This window comes from Seriola dumerili, unplaced genomic scaffold (assembly GCF_002260705.1).
Source record: "Seriola dumerili isolate Sdu_G_001 unplaced genomic scaffold, Sdu_1.0 BDQW01000066.1, whole genome shotgun sequence".
NCBI classification, from domain to species: Eukaryota; Metazoa; Chordata; class Actinopteri; order Carangiformes; family Carangidae; genus Seriola; species Seriola dumerili.
The window spans coordinates 4097210-4115080 of NW_019174321.1; the positions used below are offsets into that span (position 1 = coordinate 4097210).

Sequence of the window (17871 nt, forward strand, 5' to 3'; positions counted from 1 at the left end):
GAGGGAAGGAAAAAAAAAATCTGACATGAAAGTGTTTTTGTCACCATGTTGTTAGGCTTCAGATGCCTTCCTCTATTACGCCGGGAACGCACAGGCTACGTTTTGTGTTCGTGGCGGCTGCGTCTCTGCTGCGTTTCTGCTGCGTTGCTGCTACTGCCAGCCCTTTCCTTTTACATAAAGTTATTGCAATGTTTGATTTGTTTCATTATAAATGAATTTCTTTAATATTTTTAACAGAAAACATCAGTAAAGTGCTATTGTCTCCGCATGCAGCTGCGGAAATTAAAATATATTTGTATTTTTTCATGTCTGTGATATATTCAGTTCAGCCTAGAAATAGAAAACCATAGTGGAAGGTGTCAGTTTTATGTAATGTTGCTGGTAACATGTGAATATGACATAAACAGGTCTGGCATGTCAAGGGTGAAAAATTGGTGATACGCCAAATCGCTAGATCACGTGACGCAGTTGCGAAGTGTGTGTGCATCTCACACCGGCAGTGTGTCCGCTTTCACTCGTTAACATGTGCACCAAAAATGAAATCCAAGACATTCTGCAGCCGCCACGTACATGCTACACATCCAGTGAGTTCCTGGCCTTACGCACTGCTCAGGATAAAACAAGTGAGACCTATTTGCATAAAGACATGTCAGTCAGCGTAGACTGACACAGTGTGAGTGCACTGACTTTGTGCTTGTTGACGATTCTTACATATCATAGTTTTGCTCAAAGTTGTTAGGGGATAAATCCATGTAACCCATGCATCAATCTACACCTACATGTTTGGAGGGAGTCATTTTAAATAAAACTGGTCCCCACAGCAGACAGTCCCTGAAATCATGAGATCATTACTGAAATTGAGTTTTGCACTACACATTATATACACACTACACTAAATAAACTGTATATGTGTACAGTATATATTGCATTTTCAAAAGTGCAGCTGTAGCAAATCTTGACAGAGAGGTTAAGAAGAACCACAGGGAGCAATCAGGACTGCATTGTGCTGTTTGTGGCAGTGAAATTCAGTTTTATGTGGAAGCAGGAAATGATTGAGTGTTAGAAATGTCTCCCACTTCAGTTGCTTCTGTGGAGAAATGTAAACCCCACATACAGATTGCTGGTCTGCCGGTTTAATGCTGCCGTTACTCATTTTACGTAGGCTTCATTTCTTGATAGTTCTTATCTGCTCAGTCAGTCATTGGAGCTTAATTGTATGAGAACCCGAGTGAACACTGTTTATTCTGGAGTGACTTATATTGCTTTAAAGCAGCAGAATAATTTTCTGCTTCAGCAGACACATTGTTGGATGAAATGTGGAAATAAAGCTTGAAGATCCACTTAGCATTACTTTGATCTTATTACAGCTTATGCCTGGCTCACGCATTCAGTTTATGTCAAAATACTTCACATGGTTTTTGAATATTCATTTAAGTCAGAGGTACACGCAGCACACACGGTCCAAAACAGCATTTTGTGACTGACTTAATATCAGAATTTATTTAAGGTAAACACAAGAAACTTGTGCTGTAGAAAATGGACCAGACTCAGTGAATAGCAGAAAAAAATAATCTAGAAAAAAATAAAACAGAAAAATCTACAAACCTGTAATGGTCTTAGAAATGCAAATTAGTCAAAAGTATTCACAAGATCACAAAGTGAGTGAAATGTTAATGCAGCCAAGACAACATTTATGACCATAATTTGGTTTCTGAATTCGGACTGGGTTTTGCATGTTGTTGTTCTTTGGCAGCTCTGCCAGTATTTGTGAAAGAGATCTTCACTCAAGCTTCAAATTAGAGATTCAAACCTTCAAAAGTCCAAACTGTATCCCAGTGTATTAGTAAACCAGTTGATAATCTGGAGCTGTTTAGTTGACAATTGACAGCAGACTGAATGTCAACAACACAACAAGCTTTTAACAGATTTTATTATTGACAATTTGTTTGCAACCAGAAAATATATTGTACCTGTTCAGCATTTATAAGCAGTATGGACATTATATAATTCAGCACACATTTATGTAGTTTTTAGCAACTTTAAAGAGATTAGGAATTGTTTTTCTTGATATATATTATTATGTCCAAAATTAAAGCTTTTCCTATAAAGCATCTGTAACTTATTGCATGATAAAACAGTAGAGCATAACTGCAATCCTATGTGTTAAAGGTCCCATATTTGAACACTTATAGTTATATCTGTACTGTTTATATGCGTCTATTTAACAATTTAACAGAAATTGTATTGATTAGATTTTTCCCACTTTGTTGAGTGCCTCTTTTTGCCCTGGCCACACACAGCCAGGGTTTGCTGCTGGGTGGGATCAGATTTTGTCAGAAGGCTACAGTAAACATGGCTGCAGGATCGGTAAGACCTGACCTGCAGAATGTATCTATACAAAACTTTGTTATTTTTTTAATGTAAAAACTGGTTCAAATTCTAACTGGCTTGGAAAGCCGGGGGGGCTTATGAAAAACGTGAAAACCTTTGCCTTTATTCTTTAAGGAGTTTAAGGACGACACATTCATCTGTCCGTAGCATATTAAAAAGTGCTGAACAGTGACTTATAAATATGAATGGAACTGTACAATAAGACAAGAATTAAATTTTCCCTTTTGAATCTTCATCCAGCCCTCATTGTGATGCTTGGATGGAGATGTACAGTGTGCAAAAATACTGCTTGGTGTGTTATTTGCATAAAAAGTGACTGAATGGAAAAACAAAATCGTGCTCTTGTGCTATCAACGCTCTTTTAAACCTACAGTGGCCGACTGTTCCTCTGTTCTCTGTGCCTGTGCCTGTGCAGTGTGATGATGCAGTAGGACAGCTATCTGATCCCTGCTGTGTTGTACCGTGTGTCCGGTGGCACAGAACATGCTGTGAGGACACAGGATGAGTCAGAAGCAAGTAGACCTCACTGAACCACAAAAGCGGGGGAGATAGAGAGATAGAGAAGGACAGAACAAGATAGAGGGACTAGCCAAGTGTGACTCCAGCTACACCGAGATGACCTCTGCTTCTGCACCCGAGGGGATGTTTTCCAACAGGTCTGAGCCTAATGTTGGCTTCTGGAACTAAGTACTCGGCCTCCACCGGTCAGCCGCTTCCAAAATAACAGCACACCAAGCCCGGCGGGGAGTAAGCGCTGGAACATAGTCGCAATTCTCCATCCCTACCCACTACATTTACTGCTTATTTCATAACTCCAGTTTTCTCTGTCAGTATTAGGCATGATGGGAGTCTGCGACTCACATACAGTTTGATTGTAGCGAGTTACTGAACCAGAAATAACTAAGAAAATCAAGGTTGTGCACTCTTGTTGTGTCTGCGTGTCTTACTCTCTTTATAGCACACAATCTTAGTCTGAAAGGGAGGCAGTTTGTTCACCAGATATCTAGGAGCCAGTAGTGTGCTGTCAGGACAAGCAAGGCAAGCAGAGCTGGACCAGTTAAAGCTGAAAATAGACGTCAATTAGAGCAATACCGAAGTGGAAGTGATCTCTCTTTACATCTCACAACAGCGTTCTGTCCTATAAAGGATCTGATATTTCCTGTTTGAATTCATCATGTAATTTACTGCCCTCTTGTGGCCACAGTAGGGTATTGTGTCTGGAAGCTAGCTTGACTACCAACCAACCATTTTTTGGACATTCGCACATGGACATTGTGGGTAATCCTGGGATGTTTGACAGGGGACTAGCTATAGACAAGTTTCTTGTTGTGCTATTCTTGTCCGAGCTTCCACTGATCTGAGATGAGGAATGATATTACATGTGGAAATTAACCTTGTACATTAGAACAACAGTCTTTTCTTCCCAAGTGTTAAGAGGCAGCAGTTGCAAAACAGGAAAATTACACTGATTTTACATCACAAGTTGGTGTCAGCTGCTAGAAAGCTTCCACAGACATATTTATTTAATTTACATATTGACAGTTAACCATGTAACATACAGTAATACCCAAGCCTTTTAATTCTGGTCTGCTTTTATTTACCATGATAATACCTTTTTCTGTCTGTGAAAAAATGTGTACAGTTCTGTGTCATGTTCGAGAAGTTTGACACAGCATATTGAGGCAGGAAAATACAGGATTCTGCATTGTCACTGGAGTGTGTCGTTGACGGTTGGTTCTTCGGCATTGGTTCTCGCCTATCTGTAAAAGTCTCCGCATGCCACTGCTAGGAGCCATTGTTAAATAGTGCGGACTAATAGGTCTTCGAACACTGTTGCTGGGAGCACAGCGGGGTGAGCTATAATTGATTGGTTGAAAAGCACAAGTCAGGGAGCATGCCACACACGGTTTTTGCCGCATAATATTGACTGAATGAATTGAATTTTTTCTCCTTCTTTAACATATATATAAATATATATATACAGTGTATATATATATATATGTATATATATGCGTGTGTGTATAAGTATATGTAGGGGGGACACAATAAAGTCAGAGGTTCTTCAACGTAAAAAAAACGAAATAATACAATTTCCACCAATGATAAACATGTATATCAACAACATTGTGCTTTTCATAATGCTTAGTTTCCTCAGTAAAGACGAATTAAATTATTAAAGCTCTGTTGTGTCCTCTATTATAATGTCTTTATGAGAACATTAGCTATCTATAGCTACTGTGTAGAGACCCCATATGTTGTCTATGCAAGCAGCTTATTACAACCCAAAATTACCTCTTATTGTCAGGCAACGTGTTCTATATTGTAACCATGGCAATGAATGTCCTCTAACCTAAGGAAGTACTTATGTTAACCCAAACCATTATCTTTCCTGAAACCTAAGCAACTAGTTTTTGTGTCTATACCTGAACAAACAGTGACTGTTCCACAACCACACGTTTATTATTGTCACTAGGTTTGGTACACCTGCCACTGGTACAGTCCTATGGGTCGTATCCAAGGGTACAAACAAGTGACCAATAAGTTGGTTAAAATTGGAGGACCTGTTGATTGTAAATACATAGATAAAAATGTAATTATATTTGTATTTACAGTAGTTAATATTTCAATCTCAAAACATACAATACTTTTCTCAGCCTACAGTCTTTTTTTCAGGCCCAACAGCATCTAGAGAGAGAAAAAAATCCAGGGCAAATAAAGTCAGCCAAGCACTTGCAGCTGCTTGTAAAGCTTGCTGTGAGCGAACTATAATAATTTAAGGTAACTCAGATGAGCGTATATTAAGATTTTGATGAACTCAGTTCTTCTATCTGGATTATTGTAGCTGAATAGTAGAAAGATTTTAGTCGGTAAATCAAATGTCAAAACGATATGATTCCAGGGGAAATGATGCCCTTGTGCAATATAAAGAACTGTAAGGAAAACAATGGTCTAAAAATATATGATATGATTTGTAGAAATGGTTTGAAGTAAAATGAATCAAATTCCACTTGTACTTTATAGGCTAGAGTATAAAACACTGTATGGTTCTTTGAGATGTTGCTGCTGATGAGACGTTCAGTAAATAATCAGATTAGCAGGAAAAGAATGAACCAATGATAACAAGTCTGAACCTGCCTGAACACATTTGAATGACATTTATTTTAGATTTTGTAGCAAAAAAAAACATAAGTGAGCCTTGTTATGCCTTGGTTTTCAATTTGCTTGTATTTTTTGCCCTCCACGCATGATGCTGTCATATCTACATCCTTACAACATCATCTATCCACTTGAGTGCCAACTGAGCCATATGCTGCATTGTTAATTGTGCATTTGATTACATGCCATGCATTATTCCCTAAGAAGTTTTAATTTTGTAAGGTAATCAGTCCTGCTGAGTTAAGGCTGTCACTGACAGGCTGCCTGATGCTCATCCATCACTTGTGCGATTTCTTTCCCATGGCAGTTGTGGAATGTGAAAATCTTTTTCTTGTTTCCAGTTATCTGTAGGATTGCTCAGGATTTGTGAGTAGAAAAACACACTTGGGGCAAATTCCATCACTTTATGATAATGGCCATTCTGTCAATCCATTCATCTAGGGATTTAAGTTGCAAGCATTCCCGCTCATCCTGTCATTACAATCCTTTTGTGAAACAGTTGTTCCAGGAGCACTTAGGATTGGCAGTGCCTGCCTCTCCTTCCGAGACACTTCTGTAATTCACCTCATCGCTACTATCAGGAGATATATTTTAAAACAAAGAACAGAAATCCATTGTCTGACATCTTCCCATGTGTGGGAGAGGAGGGCAGAAGAACTAATTATTATCACCACAAAGACTGCTGCAAGCGTTCATTCCACACCTCCATTAAATAAGAGATCCAGTAGCCAGCGAACAGCAGGTCATCGCTGACTCTCTCTGATCAGCATAACATTACGTTGACATTGTCATTTTGTCTTTAACACCTGTGATTTCTCCTGTAATTCAGTCAAGAAAATGACTGTAGTTTCCCTTAATTATCCTAACACAGTGTCTTTTATGTCAGCATACTTCTGGTTTTATGCATATGAAATGACTGGAGGAGATCTATGATGTATAAAATACAGTTCTGAGACCCAATTGTTAGATTAAATTTAGCTGTCATGCACTGGAAGGAAAGAACACATAGTTTGTTTTGACAAATTAGTGCACTGAACCACTCAATATAAAATGGAACATATGCTCTAACTGCAGTATACACAGTGTATATACTGTGGTACATCCCCCAGCATAGCTGCTCTTGTAGTTGGCACTTTTCCTGATGGTAAGTGCATTTCTCTGACTCTGACAGGGAATTAATTTTTATAAAGCATCATGAGTTAAGCAGAAGGTCAATGAACCGGTTTAATACTTGACGTTTTCAGTATTACTTACATGTCTGCATCGGGTGAAGGTGCAAAGAAATAGAAGTGCCAGCTGGAAAGTAATACTTATTTTCCCCCAGTACAGTGTAGTTGCTTCAGTATTTTATTTGGTTTGATTTCACTGGAAAACTAATAAACTTTGATCAGCGTCCTTCACCAAAATATTATTTTTATTATAAATGATTCAGACACATTTCATTTTGGTCTCAGACTTACTTTTATCCATACCTATAACTAGCTGATTAATTGTTTATTCAAGAAAAAAAAAAAACTTATAGCCTCTCACTGAATATTTTAAAACATCACTTGGACTCTGGGAAACTGGGGTAGACATTGTTCACTATTGCCTGCGTTTTAACGACGAAATGATTAATTGATAAGTTGAGAGAATAACGGGCAGATTCATTGATAATGACAATAAATCATTTATTGCAGCTCTACCTATAACCTCATGTATGCTATTATTTCTCAGTGAAGGAAGTTTGCTGTAAATCATCAGAGAAATAATACAGTTTTACATCTCGAGCCTCTGTTTCATTGACGCCTTTACAAGTGCTGACCAGGCTTGCATGTCAGTCCTAATAAACTCAATGCTGCCAAGCATTATTCAGATCTGCAGAACTTTAGTTCATATTGTTGTGGAGATCCGAAGGTTTCTAGTGATACCAAAGACGCCTTTTGCTGACTTTTGGAGAAAAGTGATGCATAAGACTTTTGAAATATTTCCACTTGACGGAATGATGCAGCCATAACATGGAGTGTTGGGTATAAATATTTCACTCAGTGCAACATGAACAGAGCTAGAACAAGCTGATACAGGATGCACAGTATATGATACTGTTAGATAATGCAAAACTAGATGATTTTAACAACTATAAAGCTAATTATGTGTAAGCAAACGATGAACAGTGTGCTAAGGAGTTCATACCAGTTTCTGCAAGAACATAGATTTAGTATATGAAGTCTAAGTGTAACAGGGCGTCGGGTGCCATGACAATTGAGGTACCTACCACATAACCACAACATCCGCTATTGTATTCCAGGCAGGGGACCTTTGTTGCATGACATATCCCCCTTGCTTCCTATCTCTTTTTCTCTCTAAACTGTCACCTAAAGAAAAAAAAAACAGTGTTACAACAGCAACTGAACTGAAGGTTTAATTCAGCTGGACTGACGTAGTGAGTCCCAGCACACTCGATGTTTTCTATAATAGCTGTTTATGCAACTGGGGGAAGGCTTGGCCTGGGGCATGACTGCTGGTAGGCCTACACAGCCGGCAGTGTGTCACATTTAGATAAGAGGTAAACAAAAACGCCTAACATAAAACACAACACCGGTTTTGTTTCGCCCTCCAACCACAGCAGCCACCTCAAGCTCGTCCACTCTGTGTCATGTATCAGCTGTAAACACACTCCTCTGTCGTATCGGTCCCATTGACTCACTGCCGCTACGAGGCAATAGGTGCTCTGGGGGGTGTTTGTTGTGTGAAAGCTTGTGTGAAAGTGTGTGTGTGTGTGTGTGTGTGCGGACATTTGTGTGTTGAGTATGTCTTTCCATTAGTCTGTAATCAGAGAGGATTCCTTCGCAATTAGCAGCTGTGATAATAACAAAGGTAGAAGAGGATTGAAGGGTGGAAAGACTATTATTTTACTGAGTTTGCTATGTAATACAAAAGTTGCTAACAGCATGCAGCATACATAACCAGTGTCAGCTGGTTATCCTGAAATTACAAAGTGGATTGCCTTAAAAATGGAAAAGAAAAACTTAGAAGACGAGTCGCTAATGCGGTTGTTCAATGACACGTTTATGGAAGCCCTCAAGGCAAGTGGGAAAAAGAATTTGTCAGGATCTTTTTTTTGTGTTTGTTTTTGTAATATTCATTTCAGCCACAAGAGACTGAAGTGCATTTTAAATAGGACTAAATGTATTCATGCGATAGGATAAAGCGCTACAAACCCACATACTGAGCAGGTCACAGTGGATGAATGAGTTAAACACAGGACTTTCACCTAGGAGACTGGGGATCAAATCTGGATATATTTATTAACTTATTTAACTTTTTATTTTCATTTTGTCACAACTTTTGTGGCTGAAATAAATATTACAAAAAAAAAACACTTCCTTAGCAAACAATATTTACATACTATAACAAATCCTGACAAAAAGAGAAGATTTTTTTCTCTTGCCTCTCAGGGCTCCCGTACACTTTCTTGTGGAGAAGCCAGATCTAACCAGCACCTGTTCCGTGAGGAGCTGCTCAGTGAGGTAATGTGTGGTGTTCATACTTAATTTAGCTCTTCTGGTGGTCATGGTGCAGTCAGCCAAAGCTGTCTTTTGCATGTTGGGAGGAAACATCACTGATGTGTGGATAATGTTCACAGGCAAAGTTTGGTTTTCACACTTGTACTGCGCAAAAGCCGGAAGGAGGTGGTCGGCATGGATCAGGGTGTTATGGTTAAGTGTTGGTTCTCAAAATACTGAGATTGCGATTTTGGTTGAATATAGAAAAAGTGAAAATGTCCTGTCTTGTCATTCTTGACCTGTCGATCTGTTCCTTATCTTATCCTAGTGCTTTGAGTTGTCTATAAACAAATGAGTCATACCTAAATTGGCACAAGAGCATGTTTTTGGTGAAAACAAATGAAATGTGAATGTTTTCTGTCTTATACATGTGTATGTGTGCCTCCTGCATGTTAAAATCAGACCTAACCTGTGCCTAAATAGGTTTACCCTGATCAGGCCATTTTGTGATGAGCCACCTGGTCTCAGTGTCGCGTCCATCAGGTGGAATAATTTCCTGTTAACCTGCTCCAACAAGCCACCTGAACACTACCAGACACAAGATGCAAATTGTAGGATTAGATGCTAGAGTGCATTTGAATCTAGTTTGGAATAAAACCAGGCGTGCTACTGTCCATACCCAAAAATCTATAAACACTCACAGACTAACTGCTTGACATTTCATTTTCAACAAGCAGGGCAGCATGCTCTCAAATTCCAATTATTTCTGGAGTTCAGCTGTCAGAAAGATTTATTAGTTTTCTCTCGTCTTATTATCAGTAAGCTAACTGCAAATAAGTAAAAGTAAGATTGTGGACGGGCTAAAATATTTAATGTGGGTTTAATATGTCTTTTATAAGATAAACAGAAGTGGAAGAAATTAAAGGTAATAAACTGAAAGTGAAGTGGAACTGCTGAGCTGGTCTCTAAAGCAGGACTCACATTATAAGTGCTGTATTTGCAGCAGTGCTCCAACTTCACTCTGCCAAAGTAAAAAAAAAAGAAAGAAAAAATCTATTTTTAATCATGTTACCAGTTCATCTGATTTGGTGTTGGAGCTGCAGTGTGTTGGTACGGGACCAAACTACAGGAGCTGCAGGTGAAAATTAGTTCTCTAACTCAGTGTGAGTTAATTTAACTGGTCAGACCCTGATGAACGAACTAAAAGATCTGAGGATGCTGAGGTGTGTGTCTCCTCTGTAACGTTACAATCTGCAGAAGCCAGACAAATTCAGACAATGTCTGTGGGTAACCACAGTGTAGTCCATTAATGGGTCTCTAGTCGGTAAAGGTACCTCGTGGTGTGTGTCACCGTTTCTTACCAAAATGCATTGCTTGTCCTTGAAGCTTAATAAATTTGCTGAGTTTACTTTCTCCTTCATAAAACACATAGAAGCAGATTTTAAGACTAATCCAAAAACCTGCACTGTTTGCATCCATGTTTTTTAGCTGGCAGTCTTGCGTCCAAGCATGTGTGGAAAGTCCCAACCTCTCTCAAGAAACAGAAACTCAATTCATTTGAGTCATGTTGTACGTATCAAAATGTTGCTGGGCGATTGTCTTGAAACTTGATTTTCTTCCGCTGAATATTGAGGATCAGATAGATGCATATTGTAGCCAAAGTTTGTCTTGATTGACAGGTGTCTAAGCCTATCACAGTCAACTTTCATGGTTGCTGCTTTTTCACCTCACCTCACCCCAGGTCCATCCAGAATCTAACCCTTTCGCCCAAAGCTGGTTTATTTGGCTCCAGCACCTGTCCAGATGGCAATGAGTGTAAATGTAAACCCCAGGCTTCAACTGGTCCCTTCATAAATCTGTGTGTGATGTTACAGACACTGTGCCTGTGCTCATAACATCCCAGTTGCGTCAGCTGTCTGAGACTGTACAGAATTAGAGCCTCCCGTTAAGATCTCACCCAGCTCTGGCTGTCAGTACAAAGGCAGTCACAGCAAAACATTTCCCTCACATGCAAGTCTCTGCCAGATAAGCAAGAATTGATCTCTTTGCATGAAACCAAGCATTTTACTAATTTGACTGACTGCACTGGAACAGAGTTCAAAGCAGAGCTGTGATTTGCGACTGCTTCCTCACGAGAGAGAGGAGGCCAGTTCTGTTGGCAGTAAGATGAGCTACTGATTGCATTGCTTGTTCCGCTCTCCACGGGCCTCTCAGATGGAGATGGAGAGAATTACTGAACAACAGCCCGCCGAAAGTACAAGAAGATTACTGAGCAGAGCACATTAAGACAGACCACACAAACAGCATTACTCACCTCCCAGGTAGCAGGATGACAGCAAGTGGGCGAGACGAGACAGAGAGCGTAAAGAGACTTCATTTGCTCTCTGTCTCCAGATCCAAATTGGTATTATAAATTGCAGTGTGTTTATAGTTTCTAAAATTATCATTGAATGTGTCTGCAAGAATGTAGCCAGACAACACATATAGTGCATGCTATTATAATTACACACGAATGCAACCCAAAATTTTGTTGAATCAGCATCCAATATGTAACTTGTTTGATTTATTTTGGTAAAGAAAGCTTACGCGGTGTGAATCCCTGCATGATATTAAAGGGGAAAGAGGGCTGTATGGTGCAGCGAAATTGGCCAAATATTTTGGAAACGTAGCGAATAACTTGCATGGCTAGTGGGTGAACTGTTGTAGCTGGCAAACTATTGGCTAACACACCAGCCAGTCAGGAATATGTTCGCTAATTATAATGTAAATTAGCTCCCTGACCTTCTTTCTATCTACTCTGTAGCCTACTGTTTACTTCTGGCATTTTGTTCTTGGGATTTTACATCATTTCGTTCAATAAAAAGTCATAGTACAAGGGAAAAAAGCTCTCTAAGCTAACTAGCTTGTAAACTGACCGCTAGTCAGCTTGTTAGTTTGGTTCTAAAAGGACAGTAAGTTCACAGAGTTTGACAAAAAGTGGTAGCCATGTTGGTAGCATTGAGTCCTGTCTCACTGTCTGTAAACCATTCCTCTTTTGTGGAGTAGTTCAACTCTGACAGAGGAGGTTAAATAAAGCTGGACTGTGTGACAAATCTAATGAGTTATGATAGCTTTCTCTGCCGCTACCTCTGTTTCCTCAAAGGTCAGCACTGTCAGGATGGCTTGCCATTGGTCCACAGCGTGAGTTTGCATGTCAGAGTTCAGCAAAGTTTAATAAAAGAATTAGCACAGATTTACTTTACCCTATAGGCAAACCCACTGACTCCTGCATTTGCACTGAAAGAACCAATTTTGCTACTAAACTTCTGTGTTTTAAATTCCGTCTGATGGAAAGCATTCGTCGGTATGTGTTATTTGAAATTTCCCGGCAGTATGCAGCTGCATTTTGTGCATCATGGGGAACCCTGTTGTGCGTGGCCCTCGGCAAGCTAATCCTTAACACGGCCAAGGCGTCCAGTTAAAGCACTGTAGATCCAAGCTTTTCGATTCCAGCAGTTACTCTAATTGACCACCTCTGACTGCCAAGGCAAAGCTTTGGGAGCTCGTTGGCAGTGGCCCAAGTGAGCCATCCTGCACATCTTAGTGTTCATGTGATGCAAAAATGGCTAATGATTTTTGTCTTTGCCCTTTTTCCAGAATGCGGAAGAGGGACCTACAGAGCATGTGCAGAAGGGCGCTGCTGCTGACCATCTGTATGGTGTCTCTCTGGGGACAACTGACCAGTGCATCGTCACACAGAAGCCACATAGGTACAACACTGCACATGTTACTCATTGTTATTTTTTCAGGGATTAGTGGTTGAGCATGGTACTTTCATTCATAAAGGATTTTTCATTCATAATATACATAATATACACACATACATACCAAAGTGTGCTATTGGCTGATCAACAGTTTCTACTGTGGAAACTGCGGAATAAAGAAAAGTGCTGGTATAATTTTATTGATTTATGTTTTCTCTATTGTGGCCATTGCTCATGAAAACTAAAAAAAAAAAGGTTGATCCAGAAAACAGTTTTTAATGTTTTTTTTTTCTTCTTTTTTTTAATGGGAGCTTTTGAGAAACAGGAGAACAGACAGCAGTTGCATCAGACTGTGGCAAATACACCAGCAGGATAGAAATTTCATGGGCATTAATGGCATTCAGAAGAAAAGCAAACAAATACACTTTCTCACATATTTGGAAATTATCTTTACTCTGTGTCTTGCTGAATAATAGACTTTGTTGATGAAGACAGTGCATTGCTCATTGACTTTCTCTGCACACTGTTTGTGGATTTCCCAGAGATTTAAACCAACAACCTCTTAGTCATGATTGTATGTGGAGTCAAACACACTATCTCCTGTTAACTGCTTTTAGAGAAGGAAGATGCAGCCTGAAAGCGTTTTTAGAGCCTTCAACAATAAAAAAAAAAAAAAATCTAGATTAAGCATCAAAATGCATCATAACAAATATCATATAATAACTTGTACTGTATGAGTAAATTATAACATCACGTTATTATTAACTAGTACAGCATGTACAGTACATCACAACTGACTCTTCACGGTGCAGGTCAGTCTCATGTGCTGGCCACAGTTCACCTCACTTGCTTTGCAAAAAGAAACTGTTATAATTGGCTGAGCTTTCTTGCTCTCTCTGCTCACCAGCAAGGTAAAGATGTGCTGTAAGGCTTTGTTTTTTGTTTTTTTTGCACAAGGGAATTCAACGATGTAGCAGTAACACAAGTCAAGCATCACAGGGAAAAAAGTGATACCAGTACAGCGGAGACTCTTACAGATAGGCAAGCACAAGATAAAGAACCACGCAGAGCTGAAGAACTAAATACCCCCCACCCCCACGGACCAGACACACCTTTTCGTGAACCAAGTAGTAGCAGATTTTTCTTAAATCGAGGGCCTGTCCTGTCTAATGATTTTGTGGTGCTTGTCTTTACTGGGCTGACAGTCTCTCTCCTGCATCTTGCTGCACCCTGCCTGGACATCATCTTCACCTTTCTGCTCTCCTTCCTGGCTGAAGAAGTATCAAGATTATTCCTTTTGAACTGACACGAAACATCAAATCTGCAGTAGCCTATAGAGGAAAAAAATATCTTAACATCACTTTTATGATAATCTTCAAAATGTTTACCATTTACTTCCAATGACACACTCCAGTGACAAAGCACAGTCCTTTATTTTCCTTCCTCAATATGCTGTCTCGAACTCACACACAGAGAACCCTACAACTTGATTAATAGAAAGGAAAAGATATTATTATGATAACTAAAAAGAAGTACAGAATTAAAATGTCTATGAAAGCTTTCCTTGCAAAAGCAGTTGTTAAAAGCTTCTCCACAATACACATAAACTCCCCATCGTCACATGTTGACCAAGGTGATTAATAAGACAACATAAACGAAAACATCCTAGTATTATCCGCAAGAAAAGGTAGATCCAACGGCTGGTAGTCAAGCTAGCATTCAGAGACAATACCTTCCTGTGGCCACAAGAGAGCAGTAAATTACAAGATGAATGCAAACAGGTAATAACAGATCCATTAGAGGACAAAACGCTGTTGTGAGATGTAAAGGGAGATATCGTTCCACCTCAGTATTGTTCAGATCGATGTCTGTTTTTAGCTTTAACTGGTCAAGCACTGTTTGCCTTCCTTGTCCTGACGCTACACCACTGCAGTACAGTAGGTGTGTGCATGCATCGCTGTGTGTGTGTGTGTGTGTGTGTGTGTGTGTGTGTGTGTGTGTGTGTGTGTTTGTGAGTTTGTGGCAGGGGACAAGACCTTTCAGAAGCTATTTCCCTTAATGGAGAGATGGCCTGATCCCTGGGCGTAACGGTAGAAACTGTGACTACACATTGAAATAATGAGTCTTATTCCACTGGAGGACAAACAGCACACAATGTCTGGAGGGAAACATCTCCATGTTAGCTGAAAACAAAAAAAAAAAAAAACATGACCAGCAAGAGACTTAGATAGGGGCATCAAAATCCAGGGCCATGACAGGATAGACTACATGGGGAGAGGATACACATTAGATGAAACAAAATGGATTATTGCATGTGCCTTGTTGAGGTGTGTTTCAATTTAGGACAGAAGAAGACAAAGCTGTGACAGCAGTTAACTCTATTTCGAGTTTTTACTTTACCAGCAAAGAATTATGTTGTATGTGTAAGTATTGCATTATTGTTACATTATTTCTTTTAATTCATTAGCCAGGGGGCTCCACTCCATTTAATTTTCTTTTGTTATGTCCAAAATCCACATGAATTATACTCAAAACATGGTATGCTTGGTATTTTTCTGTTGTCGAACATTGTTGTTCCACGATACAGTGTACAAAGAACAGTTTATGAAAGTTCCTTTCTTGTTCCTTTCCAACGTGACTCTGGCAGGTCAATAAATAAATGTTAAGTGTAGAAGAACCTGACTTGCCTGCGCAGAGCTCTGACCTCAGACTTATCCAACACCTTGGAGATGAACTGCAACCCCTGACTGCAAGCCAAGGCCTTTTCGCTTAGCATCAGTGTACGACCTCACTAACGCTCCTCTGGGTGAATGGGAGAAAATCCATCCAGTCAGGTTCCAAACCTTCCCCAGAAGAGTGGAGACTCTTGTTGCAGTGTATGAACTGATTTTTGGGATGAGGTGTCCAGCAAGTCACGTGTAACATGAGTATGATGTTCGGACGTCCACATACTTTTGACCATGTAGCATCATTCAAGGAGAATCTCATATTTACTTTTCACCTCCTCATGTGATCATCTAATCAATGTATTTAATAGCTATTTACTGAATGTATTTGATGAGTAAGCTGTGGACTGACAGTACAGAAGCAAATCCCAAATGTTTGACTGAAAATATGCTGGATAAACCATTTAATCTTCAGGCTTACATCACTCTCTCTTTGGTTTTGCATTTGTCCCACTCTTGTGGTTTGTGCGCTTATTCCTGTGATTTATTAGGGAGAGAGAGAGAGAGAGAGAGAGAGGGAGGGAGAGAGAGAGAGAGAGAGAGAGAGAGAGAGAGAGAGAGCGGGCCAACAAAAGCACCCTGGCCCCATTCTCCCCGGGCGGCACTGACACTAAGGTAATCACGCTGCCTGTCCCTGAGCTACGGAGGTCACGTCAAGGTGGGCCCAATAAACAAACCTCCTTAGCCCTTCTGTTTATTGAGGTGGGGGCTTCACTGAAGCAATTGAACCTTTCACCATAGCCTGACTGGAGCACGCTGAGCTTACAGCCTGCACACATAACCCCTGTAATAAGACCACTGCATCCCCCAGAGCACCATCTACATTCATTAGCTAGTCATGAAAGAGTGGAGAGTGGGAGAGAGAGAGGGTGGGAGAGGGGAGCGGTCCGGAGAGACTGAGTGCGATTACAAGTACCTTTCGGCCCTACAATTTGTTTTGGTCCCGTCGATAGGATTTAGACTGATGATGTGACCAGGTCAAATGGGAGCCTCATTGCTCAGCTATTTAGATACTTGTGTCCTTTTTTTTTCTCTTCTTAGTAACTCACTCTGTCTCATTTAAAAAACAGTAATCAAGCTCTCTGTGGTTTGTTGGTCAGTGTCTGCGAGGGCAAATGCTGAAATGTGGTAGAGAGGAAAACAGGCGTGAAAAACACATTTCCCACTGAGGCTGTGTGATGCAACGTGGCAGCAGCTCCCTCTTCTTGAGATAAAAACGCTGTAAGCAGTGCCGTTTACAGGTCGTAAACTCTCTTACATTTTTAAATATAAGGAATTAAGCCACATGGCTCATGAATAGCTCCACAAATTGGAATCAAAATGACTTTGGAGCTCAGGTTTACGCTGGGTTTAAATCAAGGTCCTGTTCTATATTCACATGCACACAAGGGGCAATGCTGCCTTATTAATAAGATGAAACAGTGCACTTGCTCTCATTTGAATTCAGTTGAATATTTCCATATTTGCTTATGGTAGAGACTTTCTAAAAAACTGTGTGATGCACTCTAATGGCTCATTCTCAGGCTGATTTTAATGCTTTAGGGGATTTTTTTGTATTCTATGTAAATTGGCTTTAACTTTTTTCCCCTCTTCATTTCCAATGTTTCATATTAGGAACAAACTGATTCTCCGGAGCCCAAATTAATGGCAGAATCCAAAAGAAAGGTTTTTTTTTTTTCCTCCCTACTGTCCCAGTCTGATTATTTTTTAGAAAAGATATATTAAGATGTGTCATATTAATAAGAATTGTGAAGTAAAATATGCTTACTAGATACATTAGAGTTGTTTCCCTGTGCCAGCCTGGAGGGATAAAGAGCTGTGAGAATGCAGGGCGAGCTTTTCATGCTTTTTTTTTTTTTTTTTTAGTGTTTAAGGGATTCAATTACCTTTGGAATTCAAAATAACATAATTTGTTATAGTCCAACTTCGAATAGCTCTGGAGTAGATTAAGTCATTGTGTCCTGAACAATGGGAACTTTTGTTTTTCACCGTACCAGTAAATAAATATTAAAAGGAAATTGCTAGATTAATAAATAAAAGAAGTTATTTTTATACTGCATTGTTGTCTCTTTATACTTAACCGATTTCTGCTTCCGTCTGTATTCAACTATATCGCCCCAAAGCTGACACAATGTAGGAGAAGAATCCCAGACAAGTCAAAAATATAACTGAAGACATCAATAAATAATATTGCTCGTTGAATAATTGAAATGGAGTGCAAAAAGAATATAAATCTCTCTTCCATTGTGGTACTTGATGAAGATGAATAGCACTTGAAGATGAAGATAATCTTATGAAGGTAGTATTGAAATATCCCTGCTTTTAATTTGTCCATCATACACCTGCTGCCAACATGGTGAGTGCGACACT

The 17871-nt window shown here is 39.6% G+C and overlaps 1 protein-coding gene across 2 annotated transcripts in view; it reads left to right on the forward strand.

The window, feature by feature from the left end:
* LOC111219468 (protein FAM19A2-like) overlaps window positions 1-17871 on the forward strand; it is a 92993-nt gene that overhangs the window by 42451 nt on the left and 32671 nt on the right. For both annotated transcript variants that reach the window (XM_022742154.1, XM_022742155.1), the window contains exon 2: window positions 12669-12781. In XM_022742154.1, the coding sequence (XP_022597875.1) occupies window positions 12670-12781 (112 nt within the window). In that variant the 5' untranslated portion in view covers window position 12669. The remainder of the gene's footprint in view (window positions 1-12668; window positions 12782-17871) is intronic.